General features: G+C 45.4%; 1 protein-coding gene across 3 annotated transcripts in view; it reads left to right on the top strand.

Annotated features, from left to right (window-relative positions):
- The window catches only part of dag1 (dystroglycan 1), a 29,786-nt gene extending 10,724 nt beyond the window's left edge, over positions 1–19,062 (top strand). For 2 of the 3 annotated variants that reach the window (XM_077008035.1, XM_077008045.1), the window contains exons 2-3: positions 7,767–8,277; positions 13,736–19,062. In XM_077008035.1, coding sequence (XP_076864150.1) covers positions 7,996–8,277; positions 13,736–15,988 — 2,535 coding nt within the window. In that variant the 5' untranslated portion in view covers positions 7,767–7,995 and the 3' untranslated portion in view covers positions 15,989–19,062. Of the gene's footprint in view, positions 1–1,164; positions 1,184–7,766; positions 8,278–13,735 lie in introns of those variants that run through there. The other variant, XM_077008055.1, reaches the window with a different exon arrangement.
- The last annotated feature ends 6,458 nt before the right edge of the window (positions 19,063–25,520 follow it).

The raw sequence follows: 25,520 nt of genomic DNA, 5'->3' as shown, positions 1-25,520 counted from the left end.
CCTTTTCTTTTTCCACTTTTCCTCTCCCCCTTCCATCTCTCCCTCTCTCTCTGTTCCATTTCCCCTCCTCCAGGCAGTAGTGCACCCAGTGTCTAGAACACACACTAGTGGCAGCGCTTGGTCTTCTCCTGATCTAACACGCTGGCATCATCTCAGCTTGGGCTGAACCGCTCATTCACAGGATCAGGGACTCACTCTGCAGCCTCCTGGTGCACATCGTGTGTGTGTGTGTGTGTGTGTGTGTGTGTGTGTGTGTGTGTGTGTGTGTGTGTGTGTGTCCATCTTATGATTAAAATATGGAGCCTCTAGTGTTTGGGAGGTTTTCATCACTGATAATTTTAGGAAGTGATTGTGGATGGGTTTGTCCTGGATAAGAGTCATGTTTTGTCCTTGAATGGTTCACCATTTGAGAAAAAAAAAAATTATATATATATATATATATATGTGTGTGTGTGTGTGTGTTTGCTGCATCATTCATTTTGCAGTGTTTTTTTGTGTTTATTTTTCGGTTTATTTATTAATGTTTGGTGGAGATAAGATGTTGCCTGCTTCCTGGTGCTTTTTGCCCTGACCTTGCTGGGCCTATTTTAGTCTGGCTACGTGGTTAGAAAGAGCTGTGGTTTTAGGGGGTGGGAGGGGTGTATCGGGGGCTGGCCCTGTTATTTATAGGCCCCTTGGCCATGTGAGATGAGCAGAACTCTGCAGGTGGTCTAATGCACACGTCACTGCTCTGTCATCCACCGTCCTGCGTACGCGGGCCGCACGCGTGTCTGTCACGGCTCCCAACCAACGCCCTTTTTTGGAAATGGGCCAGACTGTGCAGTAGCACGCGAGTGTGAGCTGCCCTTGTGGGCCAGCAGGCTGTTCTCGCACGGACGTCAGGACGAGGTGTGCGTGCGTGCGTGCGTGCGTGTGTGTGTGTGTGTGTGTGGGGGGGGGGGGGCTGACCTCCAGCTGTCGCTGCTCCAGCCGTCGTCCTGTGACGGGGAGGTGTCTGGTGGTCTTCTGAGCTGTCCGACGGCAGCAAGCAAACATGTAAAGGACGGCAGCTGCAGCCCAGACGCCGGTGCTCGCGTCACTGTGAGAACCGACGCTTCCTAAACCGAGACACTGCGGGCAAAATGGGCATCGCGTTCACCTGCGCCCGCCGTCCGCTCTCATTACGGGCCGTCTCTGGGCAAACGTGAGTGGGGCACAGCTCATCACACACAATTAGAAAGGTCACAGTGTGTATCTTGTTCCGTGTTGGCCGGGGTGTGTGTGTGTGTGTGCGTGTGCGTGAGGTAAGCATGATCTATTTGGACAAGCTGTCAAGCAGAGAACGCAGAGAGGCCAGGCTGTATTTGCGTCTCCAAACCTCCCCATGAGCTGATGCACTGGAAGCTCTTAAACCATACATTTCTGGGAGGCTAAAAAGTAAAAATATTATTTCAGCCTGCCTTAAAAGATGACCAGTCGGACCTTCATGTCCCCTGGGGTGATCGTGATATTAAGAATCATTTGGAAGATTGAGCACAGCAGTTTCACTGTTGAGTCTCCTCAGCCCGCAGGCCCAGATGTGACCACTGTTGCTTCTTGTTACCTTTTATTTCCGGTGTCCTAATTTCAAAGTTTTTGCTCTTGGAAACAACATCTCTGTAACAAACACTCTGGAGAGGCGTAGAAAAAGAACTTTCAAAATGTGGAATTTTAGCCACAAATGTAATTATCCCAGATACCTACAGATTTGGAGGGATTTAACAAGAATTGTAATGTCCCCCTCCTCGTGTTGTGGTGCTGTAATTAAAGGGATCCAGGGAGCTTGGGTAGAGGAACCCCCATCAGCTGGAACCGTTCTCCAGAGAAGAGCTGGCGGCCCAGTTTGCCTAATCAAGGTGGACACGTGTTCTGTGGCATTTGGGGAAGAGCTGCTATATTCCCATATTTGCCTTGCGTTGCCTTGAATTAAAAATGAATTTGTGAGGCTTAACATGCTTCTGTAGCCCATTTTAAAAATTATAAATGCACTTATGGCCAGATTGAGTAAAAACTTCCCTGATCAGCGGTAAACATATTTAAATCCGTGTTTATAGGCTGGCTGTGGGGTGTTGATGGTTTCTAACAAGCTTAGTGTTTATGGATGTGACGAAGGCGTGTGTGGGGCTGCTGCTACACCCTAATGTGTTTGGAGTTGAGCTTTTTTAATATTTGCTTTGGCCCACCGGTGTGCTTTGCAACACGAGATCTTGGGAGCTTTTGCAACGAACCATGGGAGAGTAATAGCTTCCCATTGTAGCTGGTATGCACAGGGGGTCAGGATGGCCACCACACCCCATACTCAAGTATCGGCATTACTGCCAGGCCCCCGGGTTCATGTTTGCTCGGCATGCATGTGGGGACCTGCGTGTTTGCTAGGGCACTTTCAATTTAAAAAGAGACCGGGTGTGATATTTCTGCTCGGCCTGCTCTCGCTAGAGTCGTGGTATTTGTTTCCTTCTGTTATTTCCTCATGAGCACTGGGGACCTTCACCATCAGGTCCGGCGCCGAGTCTGGACTCTGGGTACCTGCTCCCGCAGCATCGTCCCCGTCTCGGACGGAAACGCCCCGGTCACGATCGGCACTGCTGCACACGCTGGCAGGGCCTCCTGAGCTGTCATCATGCCCACCGGGCCCCTTCTGTCAAGGGAGCGCTGCTTTTGGCCACCCTGTAGCGTCTCATCTTTGCGCTCTGTCGTGGCCATTAATAGAAGGAACATAGGCGCTTACAGATGAAGTTTAAGGGTTGGAGGGGGGGGGGGGGGGGGGGGGGGGGGGGGGCTTCTGTCCCCTGGAAGCCGCTCCAGGGCAGAGAGCGCCAGAGTTAGCCTGCTACGGCAGCGCCTTTATAACTTAAAGGGCTGGACTCTGTCACCTGTTCATCTGCAACTTATAAAAGATGTAGCTTGTGGGTTATTGTGATGGAACAATGGAACGTACCAATCTGGGGGTGGAGGGGACGACGACGACGACTTGGCACTCAATTAAGTAGGCTATGCCACTACCGATGAACTCTTGCTATCACTCGATGTCCCTTGATGCAAAAGGGTGGGTTATTTTTTCTGCTTCATTTTTTAAACTGGGAAAAAAAGACAAGTGAGGAAAGACTGGTGCATTTGCTCCCACCTGATTTCACCTTATCCTGTAATGGTTACTCAGAACATAGTGGGTTCAGAAGCAGCTGTTGCCCACTGTACCCCTAACCGAGGGGCCAGTCTTCCCCCATGTCATGTTGTGGTGGCTGTAATTCACTTTGTGCAAGATGGTTACCTAAATGACAGGTTGCTCATGACTGAGCGGAAAGGTGTGTGCCCTTGTTGGGCTAAATCGCTTGTAAGTGGAAAGTGCTCTTTTGGTCTATGGTCTGTAAAATATTTCACGGATGTTTGCTCGGAACCAATAGAAACATTGTATCTGTGTTGTGTGTTTCCAGAAACCTCCAGCAGCCTGATTAGGCCTAACAAGTCTGTCCCCTTGGGGAAATCGTGATTAAACCCACAGGCGAACGGTACCAGGCATTTCTTATTAGACCGAGTACTTCCTTTAAATGTTACTTCATTATTACTGTATCTGCAGGCAGCAGGACAATCACCGTCTGTCCCATTACTTGTTTTGAGGTCTGTGTAGTGTTTTCATGTCCCTGTCTATTGCTTTTGACCTTTTCACTTATTCAGCATTTTTAAAAGTAATTTCACTAATTGTAGTGGTCAAATAAACTGCTCTAAAGTACATAGAGGAACCTCATTAAGGAATAACCATTAAGTATTCAGATTTAGCCCCTGCAGTTAAAAAGCTTCAACATTGTGTTGTCAGTCAGCCTTTCTCGATGGACGATGGCATCATCTTTCCCAACACCAGTGCTGAGTAACACAGCAGTGTGTAGTAAAGCAGTGTGTGCGCTTACCATCATTATTAGCAAGGAATCCCTAACCTTAAATTCATCATCTTGCCCGTTTAACCTGTAGTGCCATAGTACAGTCTGGAGAGCTCATGTGCTTTATTCAAACTGATGTGGTTAATCTCAACTTCGTGACTTGAGTGGTCAGTGTTTTATTTACAAATGGGATTTAACAAGTTCATCATTCAAATGAGTGAGTTTTGTTTCACTATGTATGAGAAATAACAGTGGCAATTGTGTTTGAGACCAGAAAGCTGTGTGTTCATAGACGTTGGTGTGAATGGTTGGTTGGTTTGGTGTTTAGGGGAGGGCCACACAAGCCTTTTCCCCTTTAGTCTTTTTCAGAATTAACAATTTACCCACGGACACTGTTGCTACAGTTTAGCTGGAGATTAAACATGGTTCCTCTCCAATTACAAGTGCTGTTTTTCTTGTGTGTTTAACAAGTCCAGAAATAATGATGAATTAAGTGCTGGAGTGCTTTCTTTTCTTCTGTACCATCTAATAGGGAGTGAGGATGCCTGGATTTGTTCAACAAAGCATTTCTTGCGCCCCCTCATTTTGCTCAAATGAAGGCTGTGAGCTTCACTGGTCCGGTGACTCTCGAGGAGTGGAATGCGTTTGCAGACAGAGCGTGAGTCACCGCCTTTATAATCCCGTCCAATGGCGCGAGCCTCCCAAAGCCTTGTGGACAATGGGCCGTCGCCACGGTGCCGGGGGGGAGAGAGTGTTAGCTCGCTGCCAGTGCTCCTGTTTCCAGAAGCTGCCTTATTCAGAACTCCGCACACACACACACACCCCAACCCCCCACCACCACACAACGCTTTCCGAAACCTTCCTAGCTCCGTCTTAAATCTTAATCTCCGACTGGAGCCTGCTGCCCAGCTTGAGTCCGCAAACACAATGGCCCACTGTCGGAGCGCGGTGTGTGGAGCGCGGTGTGTGGAGCGCGGTGTGTGGAGCGTGGTCGGACCCTCCTCATTCCCTCCGTGTTTGCTGAAGCGTCTTTCCTCTCCCTGGTGTGGAAGGTGTTTGGAAGGTCACCCATGCTGAAAGGCTCTGCAGGCTGCCAGAACTCCTGCCTCGGAGCCTGGATGATCAGCAGTGGGACCTACTGATGGGTGCCTTGTTCTCCCTTTCATGCTTTCATGCCTCTTTTTCCTTTCACCGTTTGTAGGAGTCCCTCTTTTCTGGAGTGCCGTAAGGATGGCTTCATCTACAGCCAGAGATCACTTAAAGTCCTCTCTTTCTAGTCCCATCAGGCTTATTGTTACAGTTTAAAATTGGGATGTTGGTTTGAGGAGGTTACGTGGGGGTTAGGTAGGGTTAGGTGGAGAGGGTCGTGATGTTTACCACACCGCTGCCAAACCTCGGCTGGTCAGACCCGAGGCATGCAGCCGGCTTCCAAATGAACCAAAAAAAAAAGATGAGTTTTCTGCCAAGACAAAACCGATTTCTTTTTTCCCCCCTTTCCCTTTCGTCAATACTACTGGAGTCCAGAGTGTTATTGGTTAATCAATAGGTTCAGGAGTGTGTTTTTCAATCAGAAGTGACTGATGAGTGTAAGATGGGGCCTTCTACATCACTCAGGCAGGCGCTGCAGGCCACGCCGGCCCAGCTGTTTGCTTTGGTGTGCCTGCGTTTTGGATCAGGCCCTTTCCAATTTTCCATTGCCCAGCCTGTTCGGAGTAGAGCACTGGGCTGGTCAGTTGTGCTAGATCCCTCGCTAGATCTAGAGCTGTTGCTGCCTGTCGGAAGGATATAACCCCAAATAGAGCTGCTGTATACCACGACTCTGTGGTAAGTTCCTAAAGCTTTCAGTTTTTTTGTTTGTTTGATGAAGATTTTGCTTTTGAGTAAACCGTCATCCGATGGCGAATGAGCGTGTCGGGTCCACTTCATTTGTGGACATATGATCACACACAGAAACGCTTCTGTTTCTGTTATCTGCCAGTGAAGGGGGCAAATCCCGTGCAAGGCTGGAGAACGGGCCTGGGTTCTGGAGAACGGGCCTGGGTTCTGAAGAACGGGCCTTGGTTCTGAAGCTTGTTCACCTGTCAGCAGCAATGTTTTTCCAGCTATATACAGCTATGTATGAAATGAAATGATGTCTATGGTGCAGCACAAAAGAAGAAACTGTGACCAATGCAAATGACAGGAGCATGTCCTAACAGCATGGAGCACAACAGCGAGCAGGAGATGGCACTTAGCACATGGAAAACGTTAGCAGACAAACCTATGGAGAAACAGCCAATGATGCCACTGCAATATAAGAATGTAATGTTGTCAAAGTGAATATGGTATTTGTTGAGTACTTTATTCAGATGTTTTTAACAATTGTGAGATTCAAATTTGAGGTTAAATATTGAGGTGTGTGTGTGTGTGTGTGTGTGTGTGTGTGTGTGTGTGTGTGTGTGTGTGTGTGTGTGTGTGTGTGTGTGTGTGTGTGTGTGTGTGTGTGTGTGTGTGTGTGTGTGTGTGTGTGTGTGTGTGTGTGTATATAAATACAAATGTAGTACTCTGACAGGAAGGAATGTTTGTCAGTCAGTCATTAGAGATCAGACCAGAGAGGTCTTGTACCACAGGGGTTGTGCTGTACCGATGGTCCAGGACTTGGAAGGACGTTGCATAACTCTGCCATGTTATTTGTTCAGCCATGTTCCATCACCTCTCAGTCAGGGCCCGCCGTGAAGTTCGGGCCCTGGGTTGCGCTCCGCTGGGCTTTCACCCGGTCCCCCAGTATCACTCCTGTTTTCCTTCCGTTTACGTCTCTTTGATTCCACAACACACGGCGCCTCGCCCTGCGCAGGTGCCTGCTAACGAGATCCAGACTTCAAAAGATGGACAAATTGATTGTTTTCATCGTGCTTAAAACTAACAGACCTTCTGTCACCAGGAATGAAACCCAGGCGGGTTCTGGTGTGGGGATGATGTGGAACTAGTGGGCTGTTGTTTTACTTTCTCGTTGTTTCAAGGCGATCTCCCATGTGCTGGGCTGGGCCGGGCCGAGGGCGTGAGAGCCCAGCTCTGTTCCCATCTCCCCTCTCCTCTCGTCCCGTTCAGAGACCTGAACCCCGCGGCCTCAACGCCACTGAGCACAGGGCCTCTGGGGAAATCGGCTCTATTGTGTAGATTCGCTCCCCACTTCACATGCCACACCCCCTGGAAGCCTTTATAACACCCCATCCTCCACCCCGTTATAACACCCCACACCCCACTAACCCCCAGCCCTTTAAAACACCCCCATTTGTTTGCTCTGGGCTTTTATTATTTTTTTGAAGACCCCTCTCTTGAAAGGATTTGTATGAATAACAGACCCCTAGAGTTCTCCATCCTCTGTCTTTGTCCACCTGCCCCCACCCATTAGACAATAGGGGGAATAGGCATGCATTCATGCCTGCCTCCCCCTCAGGAGCGCTTCAGTCACTCGGTCGCCGAGCGCTGACCCCTCCTCCACGCCTCGGCGCATTCCAGCCGGCCCCCGGGAGGCCAGCCGCTCGACTTGGAGCGCGGTGCTTTTCAGGAGACGTGTTTGGTAATGGCTGAGGGAGCCAGCAGAGAGGCAGAGAGAGAGAGGCAGAGAGAGAGAGGCAGAGAGAGAGAGAGCGCTAGCTGTGAATGTTAATCAGATTAGGCTTATCCACCTGTGTGAACAGTGTGCGTGCCGAGCCAAGTGTGCGCGTGCACGCCTAATTGTGTGTGTTTGTTGGAGGGGAGGACAAAAATGAAGGAATTACCCAGACCTTTAACATAACGGGGTCGGAGTCGTGTCCTCCGGTCCGGTTCCGTGACGCGGCCGCGTCAACTTCGGTATTGAAACGCAGGCTAATGGATTCTCTCCTCTTTCAACAGGTCTCTGAGGCGGCGGCCGACAATGGGATTCCAGAACTACTGAAGAGCCTCGGACAAAAGGCGAGAGAAGAGGGCAAGCCGCGAGAACAAAAGGCAGAGGATTGTGGGTCGAGCCGCAGGGGCGCTTCTGAAAAGAGGATCAGTTCTTCCGGGCTCGGCGGGGGGCGTGCATGCTGCCCCCTCCACTGGACGTCCTCCTTTGTGTCAGCGCGAGAACACAGAAGCGAGTATGCGCAATAAAGCCAGCGAGCGCGGGCCCGCCGGGCCGCGTGGCCAGACCGCCGCGGTGCTCCTGCTGACGGCGGCGCTGCTAGCCGGGGCCCAGGCTTCCTGGCCGCAGGAGGTGCTGGGGGAGCTCGGCCAGCTGGAGGCGTCCATGCACTCGGCGGTGCTGTCCGACCTCCAAGCGGCGGAGGCGCTGGCCGCGGCCTTTCCGGACTCCTCGGCGGTGGTGGGAAGGGTGTTCCGGATGCACGTCCCCACGGCGACCAAGGACAGGGGAGTGGTTAAGGTGAGCGTTCGCGCCGAACCCCTATATGAAGCCCCGCCCACCCTCTCCCCCTCGAAATGCCATGCAAATGTATTCGACACAATATACCCGCCCATTATTCATCTCAATTGGCCGTTTTGCATATCAGATGCCTCTGCGTTTAAGTTGAGTGCCCCGGCCTGTGTCCTTAGTCAGTGGGAGAAGTGACATTGCCGACAGCAGCGCTCGGCGAAACTTATTCCACGCTCCCTTGCCGAGCGATGGCCCGTAACAGGTGACGCAAGACCGCTCCTGGATCCCGCGGGCCGGGGCACTCTGAGCTCAGCGGACGCTCGCCAGCCATGGGTGCCGATCGGGGCAGGCGCAAGCGCTTCTCACAGGCCGTCGACGCTGACCCGTACATTTAACAACACGCTCCCCAGACCCCGCACGGCATTCGCCGTTCTGTCCAGCACTAACGGCAGAGCCAGAGGTGTCTGTCTGCCGGCCTCAGCAGGTGAGGCTACAGACACATGATTGTTGAGGGTGCCGTATTAATCACTGCCGCTGCTTAAATCTGTGCAGTGCCTTAGTTAAGCTGGCATAAAGTATGATGCCTGTGGAACGTTTGAAAACATGAAATCCTCCTATCCCATCATTTTTCAACCATATCCATAATTTGATGGACTTCACTCCCTCCTTGCTCTCCGTCTCCACCAGCCCATGTCAGCTGCTGTGACAGCCTCCCCTCCCGGTCCCGTCATTGTGTCGCCCCGTCCCGCGTCGGCGTTACGAGACACTCCCGCGACAGCTGTGCTGAGCAGGGTGCCGCCCCCACTGTTGGGGCGGGTTCAGCTGTGCTGAGCAGGGTGCCGCCCCCACTGTTGGGGCGGGTTCAGCTGGTGTCTCCAGGGTCCCGCCCAAGCTCGCACTGCTCCTCCACCCCCACCCCATTATAATGAATTTGGCCTCCATGGGTTGGGTGATGCACAACTGTTGAGAGATTGTTCGCTCCCACATCTCAAAGTGAGGTAGCCTGGCCAGCGTAATGAATTGAGCCGAGAGCTGCAACTTTTGACTGACAGTATTCATTTCAGCAGGTCTTAAGCCAAGTTTTTAATAGTTTCTCCCCCATTTTCTGGACTCATCAGACATAAGTAGACGTTCGGGTCTGCCCATTTGTATAACCTAATATGACGGGCCGTACAGAAAGTTGTTTACCAGAAAGACATGTCATGATTTCAGAAGCGAACGGTCTCGTTTGCCGTCATTCTCTTTGCTCACTTCAAACGACGCGACCCACGATGTCCCCATGTTAATAACAAAGAAAGGGGGTTTTAAAAGAAAAATGCTTTAACTATTAGAAGATGGGGAAATGGCACACAGAGTAAAGGAAGTGTTTGAAGTCACTGACCTACTTAATACTTCTAGAGATCAAGCTTAATTTTACCTAATAGAATGAAGGCTATAAACACAGCAGTTCAGTGCTTTACATCCCATACTCTATATAAACACTTATATAATATACACACACACCTTATATATAATTAGAGAGTGGAGAGTGAGAAGACTTTGGCCATTAGATCGTCGGTAGACAGATGTCTGACTAACTGACAGACACCATCTTGTCCAAAGCCATGAGCCGGACACCTCCAATGCCACATGGGAGGAAACTGTGAGAACAACAAGGCCGAGATCCTGTGGGACCTCCAGGTCCAGACGAACAGGCGCCGAAGCAGCCAGGCATGGCTATAGTGGGTGAGACACGGAGAACAGTGATGGTTAGACACGGAAGTCCAAGCGATGTAAAGACCCAAAAGAAGTGACGGGGCGTGAAGGTAGAAATGGAACAAGTGTGGGAGGTTAAGGGCGACTTCTCCCAGTGGTGGTTGGGCACTCGAGGGGGGCTTTGACCCCTAAGCAGGAGGAGTTCCTCCAACAGGTCCAGGAATGACATCAATCACAGAGCAACAGCCTGTGTGCGGTGAATAGACCTCCCTGCACCCTAAACTCCCAGGCCTCTGGTAGAAGCCCTGTGTGTGAATGGGGGTATGAGGTCACCAAGTGCTCACATACACATGTACCTGTATGTATGTGTATGTAAAAATGCTAATAATAAAACTGCATGTCAACAGCTATTGACGGGCGCATCAGTCTCGTGGCTTCTGATAAACAGTGACAGATGTTTGTGATGTCATTGCCACCGTTTGCGTCCGGCGCCAGCGAGCGTCCCGCGGCCTCTCCCCAAATACCTGCTTCTGCATTCCACTCCTCCTGCACCTTCACGCCTCCTGACGGGACGCCTCTTCATTCCCCCCCCCCTCCCCCCGCCCCCTTTTTTTTCTCATTTTCTCGCAACACAAAGACTGGCGCTGAAATCTAATTAGCTTTGGCTGCACAGCATTGGAACGCTTTTGTATTCTTGCAGTGGACGCAGATCACCCCCCCCCCCCCCTCGCTCGTACACGCATGCACACATGCACAAAAAAAGAGGGAGAGATTGAGAGAGAGACCAGCATGGAAACATGAGTCATTCTATGTTTATGGTCACGTATTAATCATGCCAAGAACGAAGCGCTACGTTAAGGGGTTATTCCCTGTGTTTTTGTTGTGATTTGCTTTGCATAGCAACCAGCATTGCGGTGCCGGTGTCATATGGAAGGAGAGTATTACACCCATTCACACCCCCCCATTTGAAGAATATTTCAGTAACCCTGACAAGTCTGTCATTTTGGGAACGGGCTCCATTTACACAGCCTTTTAGTCATATGGGGAGAGAAAATAACCCACAGCTCGTTGGTGAGGCTACGCGTCCCTTCACGTAGTCATTCCGTGCGTGTCCACAAGGGTGCAGCGCTGGGAGTTGACAGTTTAAGGAGCGTGCCTGTGGCTGCTTTCTTTCAGGCGTCGCCGTGAGCAGATATCTGTTGATAAAACCCCGTTCTCTTATCTTGTGAGTTGGGCTGCCACCTCCCTTACTCTGGCTCCGCATAGGACACGGACCCAGTTTACGAGAGTGACCTGCAACTTTAATGTAGTTGAATGGAGTCTTGTAGTGTCTCGCTGATTCTGCTTTGGGTGTTTGTGTAGGCTTTTGACAAGGTGTGTTGGTTCAGTGCCTGAAGTTTGGACAGAGCTTGCGGGACATCCGGCCCCTCCCACCAGCCCCTCCCACCAGCCAGGCTATGTGCTTTTCTTTAACCCCACTTAAACAAACATGCTACTTAAAAAACAGAGTAGAGGTTCACTTTATTCTGAATCCTAATTCATTTCTTTACCTGCATAAAAAATATTTCTGTCCCAGATTTGTTCTTACTTCTCCTTTCTTGTGAAATCACACAGGCTCTGTTGTGTATTATATGAATACTCATGTAAAGCCTCTGGCCCTGATTTTTGCACACTATATACAACTTTTCTCTCAGTACGGCTTGTAAGTTTTACCATAGCAACAAAAGGGTCATTTCGAACAAATGTTGATTTTCCCCCATTCCCAACACCTTTGTCAGAAATATACCTCTGTATATCTATAGTCAATACCTCTTTAATTTTTTCCCCAAGTTCAACAAGTATATTCTTGTAATGTAGCGGGTGAGTTTTACATATATTTTTACGAGTAAAAAATGGACTGGAAGACCAGCTTCTTGTAAATACCCGCCTGGTTGGACCAAATCACTCCTGCAAATTTCCAGTGGAAACAGACCCCCCCCCCCCCCCCACTCCCCGTGTCTTCTCCATCTCCATTTCAGCCTCATATCTCGAAGACGTGCTTGTGCCCACTGCTTCAGAACTATGAATCTTATCTTTTCAGCCGTCTTCACGCCATAACAATGGGGGCCTTTTTCTCTCGCTCTGCACCACTCATACATACTAACAATGAGCCCCATTCTTCATCTTTCACAGAGGAGTTCGCATTTCTTTCCTTTTAATTCCTTCATGTCAGCGGGATCGTTCTCCTCAGTCTTTACTTGACTGAGAATTGGAAGCCTCTGGTTTGGTTTGTTCCAAGTGTGCGTGCTTGTGTTGGAGGACTGTGGTGCAAAGTGGATATTTTCCATTAAACAGAGATTGGACACACAGTGTCACTGCACCAACATGTCAAGATTCAGTGTCACTGAAACATGACAAGGGAAATATAATAAAGGAGGCCAGATATTCCTCACAGCTGTGTTGCCCATCCTGCCCTTCAGGGTAGACTTTGTCTATGGCTGAGACTGCTTTCTTTACAGTGGGTTGCATGAATCATCAGTTTGGAAACTGTGGTAGCCCAAATGTGAGCGAGTTTGGGATTTTGGCAGTGGGTTTTATTCTAATGTCTTGGTTTCAAGCACCACAAGAAGGGCAAAACCCTAAATGTTATTTTGCTTTTCATATGAAATCTAAGAACATGGTTGTCTGTTCTACCAACGTAGTGTTTCATACCACTGTTGGATGCGAGATATACTAAGATCATTCCAAAACAATACTTAAAATAATGGCAGTTTCAGTGGTGTGTTCTGTAATACACCATAAACAAGATCCCATTTTCTCTTCATCATTTTTTAACTGACAATGTCCCTTTTGTATTCTATTTTGAATTTTTCAAAATAGCAGTATGGTGTATGTTAGTGTTTTAAGTGCACTATTCATCATCTGGATTATAGATCAGACTATAATTAGAGTCACACCTGAATTATTAAAATCTCTCTAAGAGAACAAATTGGTAGGTAGACCCTGCTGTACTCTAATGTGACAACAACATTTAGGATCACAACAGATGATGAAGACTGGGTTGGTAACAGGTGAGGTGTTGGAAGGTATGGAAGGGGACTATGCTTCTGAAAGCTCAGGAGTTTAAGACCAAATTAAAAGCTCAGATGCAAGATCTAGTCCAGCGGCTGTAGTTGTACTAGGAATAGCACGGCCTGTATCAGGAACATTTGTCTTTCCATTATTTATCAACCAAGATTTATTATCCACCAGATGAAGGTGCTGGTGGCAGAAGGTGTGTGTTTATATTCGTAGGGCAGATTGTTTATTTAAATGTATCATAACTTCAGATTGATTCATGATTATACTCTTCTGACTACGAGGGCTCATCAAACAACCCTCCAGCTGTGTAACCAGTCTCTCCTCCTGGAGAGAACCCCAGTGCCATATTTGAACACCACCTCATTAACTTTTATTTGGGGATCTGCATTCACAGATGTTGGAAATATCCAGCACATTGGTTGTGTCCCAGTGTTGCCTAAACAGTGCATTGTTTCAGTAAGCCAAGCTTTTTATTTTAAAAAGGAGACAGCTACTATATCAGGTAGTTTGGCCTTTTAATGTTGTCAGTCTTAATAGCGTTTTAAAGGGTATTTTGGCTTTTATGCATTCATTCTTTTATTTCTGCTTTTCATGTATAAATTTCACTTTATATCCCACTCTGAAGATAACATTTGGTATTCAGATGTCAAAGCAGCAGTAATTTACATGTAAACCAGTGATGGTAATTTTTATACTTTTCTCCTTTTTCTAGATTACTGAATCTGGCAAAGACACATTACCGGTATGGTTGCACTGGGATCCAGAAAGCAGCACCCTTCAAGGACTTCCACTGGAGGTAGACAAGGGTGTCCACTACATATCTGTTACCAGTAAGAATGTGAGTGGTGTGTCCCAGAGCCCTGATGTGTTCTCCATCGAGGTTCACCCAGAGGAGCATGCTGACACTGACCCCATTCAATTAGCAGTCCAGACAGCCAATAGCGATTCACAACCTTTTGTCTGTGGCAATGAAGAACCTGTTACTGTGCTCACTGTAATTTTGGATGCCGACCTCTACAAGATGAGCTCCAAGCAGAGAGTGGAGCTTTTGGCCAACATGATAAAGTTCTCAGGGGTGGGGCTTCAGCACATGAAGATTTTGCCTGTTGTCAACAACCGCTTGTTTGATATGTCAGCTTTTATGGCTGGACCAGGAAATGCTAAAAAGGTTGTGGAAAATGGTGCTCTTTTGTCCTGGAAATTGGGCTGTGCTCTTGATCAGAGCAACATTCCCAACATCAGCAGTGTTCAGATTCCAGCAAAAGAAGGGACAATGTCAGCGCAGTTGGGATACCCAGTTGTTGGATGGCACATTGCTAACAAGAAACCTCATGTGCCTAAAAGGGTACGAAGGCAGCTTAACAATACCCCTACACCCGTGCCCTCTCTGCTTCCTCCAACAACATACCCTGAACCACCCAGCCGCATTGTCCCCACACCTACATCTCCATCAATTGGTCCAACTTCTGACAGTTCTGCCCCACCTGTGCGGGGACCAGTACCACTCCCCGTGAAACCCACTATTCGTACCAGAGATCCAACTGCCCATACTCCCACAATAGGGCCCCCTCAGCCCACAAGAGTTATGGACACGACCAGCACTATTGCTATCCAGCCCACCACAACCAGGCCAGTGTATGTTGGTCCTTCTGTAACTCCAGCAACACCAACAACCAGGAAACCAACAAAGAGGCCCAAGAAAGTCAAGACCACCCCAGTGCCCACCATAACCAAGCTACCCAAACGTTCCACTCCATCACCTGATGTTAACGTGAGACCAGAGCTGCGCAACCCAATCGATCAGGTAAAGGCATACATCGGCACATACTTTGAGGTGAAGATTCCATCAGACACGTTCTTTGACAAAGAAGATGGTACAACGGACAAGTTGAGGCTAACCCTGAGGAAGAACAATGAAGTTGTTGGGGAGGATTCCTGGATTCAGTTTAATAGCACAAGTCAGTTGCTTTATGGATTACCAGATTGGCACCATGAGGGTAAACATGAGTACTTCATGCAGGCTTCTGATAAAGGTGGTCTCTACACAACTGATGCTTTTGAGGTTCGTGTCAGTCGATTTGGAAACAATGTGAAGCCACCAGTTCTGTTTGCTGCTCGATTCCATGGTGAACCACGGTTAATTACTAATGATATCCACAAGAAGATCCTTTTCATCAAGAAACTGGCCATGTCGTTTGGTGATCGGAACTCTAGTTCAATTACACTCAAAAACATCACCAAGGGATCCATTGTAGTTGAGTGGACAAATAACAGCCTCCCTCAGGACCCCTGTCCCAAGGAGCAGATTCAGGTTTTGAGTCAAAAGATCTCTGATGGTGAAGGCAAACCATTGGCAGCATTTAACAATATCATGGATCCAGACTTCAAGCCCATAAATATTACCGTCAAAGGAACGGGAAGCTGTCGCAACTATATGTTTGTTCCACCAGCTGAGATTCCAGACCCAGTTCCTCCTGCTGTTACTCCTGCTGTTGGAGCAGGACGACAGAGCACCGATGATGTCTACCTTCACACGGTCATACCAGCTGTGGTTGTAGCTGCAATTTTGTTAATTGCAGGCATCATTGCCATGATTTGCTATCGTAAGAAGAGAAAGGGAAAGCTTACCATCGAAGACCAGGCTACGTTCATTAAGAAAGGAGTTCCTATCATTTTTGCAGACGAACTCGATGACTCTAAGCCCCCTCCATCGTCCAGTATGCCCCTCATCCTTCAAGAGGAAAAACCTCCTCTTCCCCCACCTGAATATCCCAATATGGCCAGTCCAGAGACAACTCCTCTGAACAGGGACCTTTTGGGAGAGTACACAGGCATACAGGATGAGGACCCTAATGCCCCTCCTTACCAGCCTCCACCACCCTTCTCTGCCCCCATGGAGGGTAAAGGGTCTCGCCCCAAGAACATGACCCCATACAGATCTCCACCTCCATATGTACCACCCTAATGTTTGTCGATCCCTCCGGATGTGGAGGACGGGGAACTTGTGGTTCCAACTCCAGTGTTGTCTCTTTGCATTTTGGATGTTGAAGGGGCACTGCAATTGGGTACATTGGGGTTTGCAAGAGTTGGGATGATCTTATTAAAAACTGTCCTTTTTTGGGGGAGGTGGGAGGGTTTGGGGGGTTGACTAAGTAGTCTGCAGAGGACAGCGAGAGACACCTCAGCATGTGACTGGCTACTGCTGAACAGACGGGAGACGTGTCCTCCAGTCCTAGCGCTTTGTGTCTAGGTGGGAGACGTGTCCTCCAGTCATTGCGCTTTGTGTCTAGACGGGCTTTTTTGTTGTTTTTTTCTTGTTTGTAATTTTTTTTGACTGACTTCAAAATCAATCTACTTGCCTAACAGCACTCTTTTTATCTTCTGAACTTTTTTGTTTACTTTTTTCTCCTTTTTTGGCTTTTTTTTATAATACGAGAAGAGATAAGTCAGCTGGCTGCAGGTGCAAGTGCTTCACAGAGGCATTCTATGAATAAGGAGAAAAACACGACCTAGAGGGACTCAAACGGCTGTGCAGACTACTGGGCTGTGTTTGTTTCAATGCGGTTTGCCTTTTAACATTAACTGTACTGCTTTTATCCTTATTCACATGTCTAGCAAAGATGAGAATTTCAAGAGGTAGCCAAAAAGCTTGAGAGATAGAAAACGGTTTGATAAATCCACTGTATATTTGATGATCGTTCTGCTAAAATGTTCTTATTCTTTTTATTCTTTTTTTTTTGGTGGGGGTGTCAAAGTAACACTGAAATAACTTCCCTGTTTGTACCCCTAAATAATGGAAGCAGTTGTCCTACTATGGCTGTGTTCTGGCTGATTGTTTTAGAATGTGTATTCTGTCCCTTTGGAAAGTCATGCCAGATCTGGATAGATAATCACAGATATGAAGATGTCTTATTGTACTGTCTACTTGTATTCTGTGTTTTGTTGTGTTTTTTTTTTTTTTAAGGTTTGAAGCCAGGGCTAGAGCATTATTCAGTTCTGATATGCATCAGTGTTAACTGTTTATATTGAGAACATCTTGTGATCCAATTCCAAGGAAACATGATGTAGCCCAAGCCTATGTGTTCAGATCAAAGCAACATAGCATCTCGGTGTAGACATTCAGAACAAACCCCCACCCATTTTGAGACCATTAGCTCAAAAGATTGAAAGAATCACAGTCTAGGTTCGATTTTCTAATCATTTATCTTTTTTTTATGTTATTTTCAAGTAATGAGAGTGTATTCCTTGGATTGAATTAAATACCTGAAAATAAAGACTGAATATTTTGTTAACGAACCACCTTCTAAACAATGGCATCATTTATTTAATGTAAGGGTCACACTATATTTGCAGTTGAATGCTATTTTATTTGCCTGGGTGGTAATGCAGCAAGTGTCTTGTGTAAATAATAATATGCCTGTGGATATCATTGTATTTATAGTCCAGAAGTGTGTACATCAGATATGGGGGGGGGGGGACTCCTGCAATTTGTTTTAGACAAGGGGTTATTATTTTTTTATGTAGTGGATCTCTTAAGCTTACCTTTATCGAGGGGGGGAAATGTCAAATTCTATTAATAAAATATGTGTAGTGATATTCACAACTCGAACGTTACTCAGAGTTACAAAGAGTGAAAGGATGGTGGAGAGAATTTTTGTTTCCTTAACAAAATCATCACAAAAATGAAAAAATGGTTGACAAAATCAGTCTAATTTTTTATAAAGTTTTTGATACAGCCTCAACATTGTTTTATTAATAACAATAAATGAGTAGTGTTTTGCGATTTGTAAAAGCTTAGCATCAGCGATTTATTCATAGCATATTTGTCCTCATAGGTCTCTTAGGTAATTTATTTCTTTTTTTTTTTGAGTAAGCAATTTCTTGGGGCTGCAAATGGAGTGGTGGGTTCAACAAATTCTAAAACAAATGTTAAAACTTATGTAAGCATTATTACATCATCATTTCATGTGTTTTATCATGAGTTTGGTTTTTTTATTATTATTTTAGATTACTTTCTGCTTCATGCCTCTCTATGTTCAGTTTGTTTCAGGGTTTTCATTTTAAAGTGACCCTTTGCAATAAAGTGTGGAAGAGTTATGACAAACATGTTCAGATGAGTTTATTGGGGACTTTATAACAGACCCCATTGAGGTCTTAGTGGATAGCCCCTCATTTGAGTGACCCACTTATTTTGATGTGTGTGCAATTTCAGTTCTGAAGAGTTATAAGAATTAATATGTTATGCGTAGCTTCGATTTAATTTTTATGAATGTGCTTTAGTTGTAATCAGTTTTCAGATGCTTCCTTTTACCCTAATATTGCTTCATATGTTAAAATACACTGAGGATTGATTTGATTTTTGCGTCTGTCAGCAGTTTGTGACATTAAGATGAATTAGCTGGTTAATGTGTCCTTCCTGCTAAAATATACCGGTACGGCATACCAGGCTACTGCAGTGGGTTGAATTATATTTAGCACCTTTTGCTTTGATCAATAAAAATATATTTGGCATATTTGATTCAGTTCAATGTTTTCACTTATAATAAATTCAGTCATGAAAATAACTATGTATGTATGCTGTAGGTGTTTGGCATATCTCTACCTCTTTGGGCAGCAATGATAAGATACTCACTCAATGTTTCACTCAACTTGAGTGAAACATTTAAGCATTAATCAGGAACATTTAAGCATTAACCAGGAAGTACCTTTATTGCTTTTAAGATTCACAGTGGAGTCATTTTCTTTTTTGCCTTTATACAATCTTTAAATTGTTTTTCTTAATACACAACACTGAAATCACACTTGTCGATGTACAGATAAATCCGATGTAGCTGAGCTGTCCCTCCACACTAAAAAAACAACCTGACTGGGTAAAAACTTTTAGATGTTAAACCAAAGATGTAAAATGTGAAATGTCCGTCACTAGCTAACGTTTGGCCTTAATATGCTACTCAAGCTCTCCTTTGGTTTCTTTTTACATTGGGTTTTTCACTGTGTTATACAGGTGATTGCACAATCTGAATAAAACTAACAAATCCATGCTCCAGTTTTTTAGCCTTGTTTACAGTAATGTAATTGTTTACAGTAATGTAAACTCCTTATAATGTCAAAGGTATTTAGCATTGACTTCATGCACTCTGTTATTTGTCTTCATGCGGAAATGTTAGTTTTTGTGTGAGCTGTTCTGTAGCACCCGTCACTGTGTACGGCCTCCCATGTTCTGTTGTATGACTACTGGTATCATGTCAGCCTTTTTGTTTTGGCCTAAAATGGTGGATGGAAGGGAGTGGAAACAGGCATATGATTACTTATACTCATTTCACTGTTTATATCTTTTCACCCCAGTTTGTCTGAGTTGCAGGCAGGACACTTTAACCGTAAGGCTCGTTCTCGGCTCGTTCTAAGCTGGGTTAACTTCATTTTAACAGCTGAGCTGCGTGGGAGGATTGATGGTGGTTGCTAACTAAGCACCAGGGACAGTGGAGAACAATAATTGATGAAGTAGAAAGCAGAACAGGAAAATTTGCTCACACTTTGGGAAGCTCGACAGTTACGGTTAATTACCGCAGCTTACAATCTAGACGAGAGGGTCGAATAAATGAGTGCATACAAAATGAATTTGTTTTCTTTGTGTTCAGTACTGTTGATTAATTTATGCCACTAGACACTGTATGTTGGAATCTTGTATTAAAAAAAAGGAAAAAAAAAGATTTTCACCAAAAAGTCTCTTTGTTGTTGGTTACCATATGTTTCCTTACGTTGTAACTAATTAAGGCTTCCTTTGTGTGTGAAGATCCCCTTTGAAAGATTCTGTTAAGGGACAAACCTCTGTGTATACTGACCTGAACAAATTCAAAAGCTTTCGCCTTGTGAAGGTGTGAGGACTCCCAGATGAGGCGCAGGTGCCTCTGTGAACCCCTGAAGTACAGAGAACCTAAAGCTGAACCCCCATCTATCCTCTCATTTGTGTTTAAACATCACACATACACACCCTCCTTATCCTTCACAGGAGTTGATGAACATTTATCCATGCATTTTCTTTGTCCAGGGGGCAGCCAAAGGAATTTCAGTAGGCAAGGTGTCACACACAGAGCAAAGATAAAAGCCACCAGCACGCTTTGCTGTGCACATTAATGTTTTCCTTTTCTCCTTTATTTGTGGCCATATCATCTCCTAACTAATTGGAAACTACTCTGTCAAACAGTTCTTGTGACGAGCACTTGAAAACGAAGCCTCGGAGCTGATGAACAAGAACTCTGAGGTTAGCTCTGGAGAATTCTCAGGTGATTAAAGGCAAAGTCAAAGGAGCAACGGAACTTAACTGTGCTTGTCCTGCCGTGTCCACAGGGCCACGCCGACTAGCCTGCGAGACTTAACTCAATTCTGGTCACTTTGGCTCTGCTCTGCACCTCCTCCCCGAACAATTTGAACGTCCTTGTGATGCAGTGCAGTAGTTTACAGATTGCAGTGTTCACTCGCCATGAATATGATGATTAAAGTCGTGCTGTCTTTTAGCAGTTCCTCTCACTGAAGCACACAGATGGCCCCTATTTCCTGAGTTTAGCGTTTACTTAGCTACAAGTATTAGGATGGATGAGCTTTATTTTCAAGTCTTCAGTAAACAGTGAGATGGCATAGAATGGCCATGCCCAGTTTTAATACCATGATTTTTGTTTGTTTCTTTCTTTTTTTAATTATTTGGAACAGGACTTGATTTTCTTTGTTTGACTTTTGTCAGTGTAATTCAGTCCAAGACTTTTTCCAAGACCAACATTTAATCCCAGGAAAAATATGCATCTTTTAATATTCACTACTTCAGCTGTCTGTTTCAAAATACTGAGTTTATATATATTAAAAAAAAACCTCCACAACATGCTGATGTTCTCAAAGCTCCAGTTTAGGCTGAGAATAAATGTCACTGGCTAAGAGTACCACCTAGATGTGCCCCAAAGTGCCATGAAGACCCATCAGTCTGTGGAGTGTAGCTCTGATTCCAAAGTTGCACCGTGCTGCCAACAATGATGATGACATCATTGATATGTGAAGTAGGTCTCCCATATCTTCATTAAAGCAAAACCTACTAATGGTTTCCAAAATGCATGTTGGAGAAGTGTCTCTCTGGTATGGTCCCAGTAGGGTACACTTAAAACTAGGAGTTTTTTTATTTTTATTTTTTCCATGGCACTTTTTGTTCTTCTGAAGAAATTCTAAGGCCTAGAAAAAAAAAAACACAGAAGCACTTATTATTTGATGTGTGTTTCATGTATCACTGCCAAGCATGCAGCTGTCGACATCAAGCAGGTTGTCTCCAGCGCCACATGGCAGCAAGGGCGGGGCTTTATAATAGGCCACATGGCAGCAAGGGCGGGGCTTTTTATTAGGCCACATGGCAATGAGGGCGGGGCTTTATAATAGGCCACATGGCAGCAAGGGCAGAGCTTTTTAATAGGTCACATGACAGTGAGGGTGGGGCTTTTTTATAGGTCACATGGCAGCAAGGGCGGGGCTTTGTAATAGGCCACATGGCAGCGAGGGCGGGGCTTTTTAATAGGCCACATGGCAGTGAGGGCGGGGCTTTTTAATAGGCTACATGGCAGTGAGGGCAGGGCTTTCTAATAGGCCACATGGCAGCGAGGGTGGGGCTTTTTAATAGGCCACTTGTGCAGCTGGGTTGAGATCCAGACGGAGTTCCTTGGGGCTGTGTTGTGGGCTTTGTTCCACGTTTGATGACTTGACCTTTGCTCATGTTTCGTATGTTGATGTGATTGTTGACCAACATTTTTTCACTTCCTTGTGGAAAGTTCTACTTGTAGAGAGTTCCTCTGTGTAAACCGCCATTGTGCACTACACAGACACTACTCAACCTTGCACCTGATGATCTGTCATCCCAACGGATTTCAATCCCAACAATAATCTACTTTAATTGGCCTCTTCACTAAGGGTCTTGATCAGTCTGAATAATTATAATCTATGAAGCAAATATTTGTTACCTCATTAGATTATAACAAAGATTATCCCCTATTGTGTTGGTGCTCATTTTGCTCCAACAAGAATTTGTTTATTTTTTGCTTGCTTGCTTGTTTGTTTTTTTTAGTTGAGTTATGAGTCTATTTGGTAATGGAAACAGAAGGGGAACAAATACACGCAGGAGTTGGGTGGAGACATAAATGTTAGTGGACAGTTCTGGAAGTCGTTTCCAAGACCAAATCTTGGGGTTCACACAAATAAATCTCCATATGTTATACAGCATGGACTTAGAGCACAAATCAAAATACAACATCTGTGTTAGATGAATTTGAGGTTTATAGCTGATGCTGTTTGATTTAGAAACATGATCGTCATAAAGGCCAACACAACATTGGAAGAGGGGGGGGGCGTCTGATTTAAAAAGGAATGAAGCTTCTCCCAGTATTTTAAACCAGTTTCACTCATTCCCTTTGATATGGGGATTCTAACCCAGTGCTGTGTTCCTTAATGGCAAAGAATTGCTTTCAACTCTCCCTGCAAATTACTGTGACAACGGCGAGAGTGCTCATCCCTGTTTTTCTTACCAAAGTGAAACGCCAGGGAGCGTTTTCCCACTTTGGGATTTGACCTTTGAAGACAAAAGCGCGAACGTCTTCTCACTGATCACTATATCCTGAGACCACCCTTCCCCATCACTCACCTCCATGAAAGGCCTAAAATTATGAGACCGTTAACCCACCTAGATGAGAACGGCTGAGAAATACTCCAGCGTTAATGTCCAAGAAACATTTTATTCAACATTTAGAGTAGTTTAAAATGGGTTTAGGATTTTTTTGTCAGTGTTTTATATGTTATAGATGATGCAAAACCTGTGCTGTGTAGTTATGCCCTGTGCACTATCCAATGATATTTTATGTCCCCATCTGAAACACTAGAACCAAATGGTTAAAAAAAACATCCTATTATAAACTACTCTGAATGTGTAATAAAATTTGATTTTTTTGGTTTAACGAAGTAATTCTTTATGGATGGCATACAGAGAAGACTGACTGAAACGGACATTTGGGAATACATTCTGCAATGCAATTGTCTGATGTTGCAGAAATCTCCTTGAGGTTCTACTGAGGTACTCATCATGCAGAACCAGACCTCAGCTTGAGTCTCCGAAGTTCTTCCCTGGCTTGTAGGGTAGGATGAAATTCTCTCAAGCCACTAGCTGGCTGGAACTCATTATTTTGTACTTGTTGAGTGTGTGGTGTTATTTCTGGCCCATTAGTAGACCATAAGGGATTGTTCTGTAACCACAGATGTGCTTTTCCTGCAGTCGCACTAGTAGCACAGAGCTATTTTTTAAATTGTCACATGAAAATGAGAGGATGGGCAAAAGAAAGGCCTCTGTAATGAGCTAACGTCCCACATCCCACAGATCTGTGAGGCGGGGAAATACAGCCAATAGCAAACCACAAAGCATTTGCGTACTTTCCAACGTTATCCGACACATGAAGAGCTGGCAAATCCCGCTTTCTCCAAATATTTGTGCTCTCACAAATTGGCAGAAGCACCTCTTCTGGACTTAATATGACTGAGAGCTGCGGCGTAAATCTCATCGGACATGTGGGGAATTAATACAGTGTTGATAACCCCGTAATGGCCCTTCAGTGTGATCGTGGCTATTAGGAGCAGCTTTTCTCCAAGCTGCTTAACACATACTGTATTACTGGATCACTGCAGTGGCAGACTGGATGGCACTCACACTGGCCTATCTTCTCTTTTTCATTACACGGCCACATAAATCCTCTCGCGCCCTTGTCAGACACTCGCGGGGCACTCCAAATGTTATTTGCTTCTAATGAAGCCTTTTATGTAAATACCTGGATGTTTGGTTTGGTCTGGTCCACCAACAGCGTGATAGTGATGGAAGGTCAAATTAAAACTGGAAAACCAGGAAGGAAAACAAACAAAAAAAGGAAAGTGGACCAGTCAGGACAAATACGATGTGTCGTGGCGGCGAATGTTTCTAACCATCAACAAATTTCTAACAAATTGGTAAATGCGGGCTGTCAGATGAGTCATTACACTTGTGTATTATGTTAATAAATGGCCTTTCAATAACATGCTTTTAAAAAGCACTCAAAATGTGGGATTGTTGTTCTGTTAGAGGCTTGTGTCCTAAGATATATTATATGAGCAAGATTTAAGAGTAATTCCAACTTGTGCAAATGCATACAGATTTGGTAATACCTATTTCAAATCAGTACTAATTAAAACACAAACATTTAATACGTCCGATTTTATTGTGAAATAGCACTGAATTCCATGTATGATTGCACATTTCAGCCTTGATAATATTTTCATAAGAAGGTTTGCTTCCTTTAAAATAAGACGCTTTCATAGTAATTTAATAGAGGCATGTGAGGAATATGTTTAGCTTGCAGGCTAGGAAGTTTGATGAATAGAACATACATGTTACATATTTTTTCTCCTGCTCTATGTGAACCTCTCCGACTCATGAATGTGCGATGGAAGTGCTCTGTTTTCGTATTGTCGTTCTATACATACATAGATAAAGCTGTCACGGTTTTGATGGCCACTTCTGAGGAAGGAAAAAGCAACATGAAGCAAAAATTCCATATCTCCTAAGCCGTCTGGTTTGAATACAAAAATGTAGGTGATTGACAATGTCACAAAAAGCTTTAAATCTTCAACACTGTCCAGTTCTTAGCAAACCTGACGGATGTGTTGGATTAGCGGAACGGTGTGCTATGCTGGAATCAGTATGAAATGAGAATAACTGTTAAAACAGATTCAACTCGTGCACACTTTGTCCAATCATCTCCAAGCTTGACTGTCATGTGCTCATCTCTGCATGTCAGCCATTGCACTTTTCAAGACCTTACGTAACAAAGCTGACTTTTTGCCAAACAGCTCAAATTCATAAACTCCCAGGCCAGTCTTCATCCCACATGCATGCCTTCCACAGTCGTCTGCCTCATTTTGTCTTGAACAGACGCACTATGAAACATTTCACTCCCTGTCACAGATATAAAAGCAGACACACACAGATAGAGTTATCTTTAAAAAAGGGCTTTCACTTGCTTTTTGTCGTCATTTTGTGTAAGGTTGCTATAGTAAATCATGAGATTGCACCATCCCAAGATCCTTTTGTCTCTTGTCTATCGTGCATTGAAGGCGAAACCGAATCCCTCCGTCAAAAGTCAGGAAGCCTTTTCTAAACGATGCTGGCGGGTGTGTGCGTTTCTCCACTACCGTCCTCATGATGGAGAGCCTTCCACGTTGCTAAGGAGACACGTGCGTGTCAAAGCTGGAAAGACCTTGACACTGAACTCAACACTTCAGAGAGGCGTTCTTCCCCCAGCGTCTCCTATTGCCATCCCTCCCTTTCCCTCTCTCTCTCTTTCTCTCACTCCACTCTCCCTCTCCTCTCTCCCTCGTGCCATCTCTCTGTGTCATTATTTCACCTTGGAATCCAGGAAAGACAGCCAGTCTGTCACGTGGTCTATCCGTCACTC

The sequence above is a fragment of the Brachyhypopomus gauderio genome, chromosome 1, assembly GCF_052324685.1.
Source record: "Brachyhypopomus gauderio isolate BG-103 chromosome 1, BGAUD_0.2, whole genome shotgun sequence".
Lineage (NCBI taxonomy): Eukaryota > Metazoa > Chordata > Actinopteri > Gymnotiformes > Hypopomidae > Brachyhypopomus > Brachyhypopomus gauderio.
The sequence above is the reverse complement of the archived record's forward strand: the minus strand, read 5'-3'. Positions and strand labels throughout refer to the sequence as shown.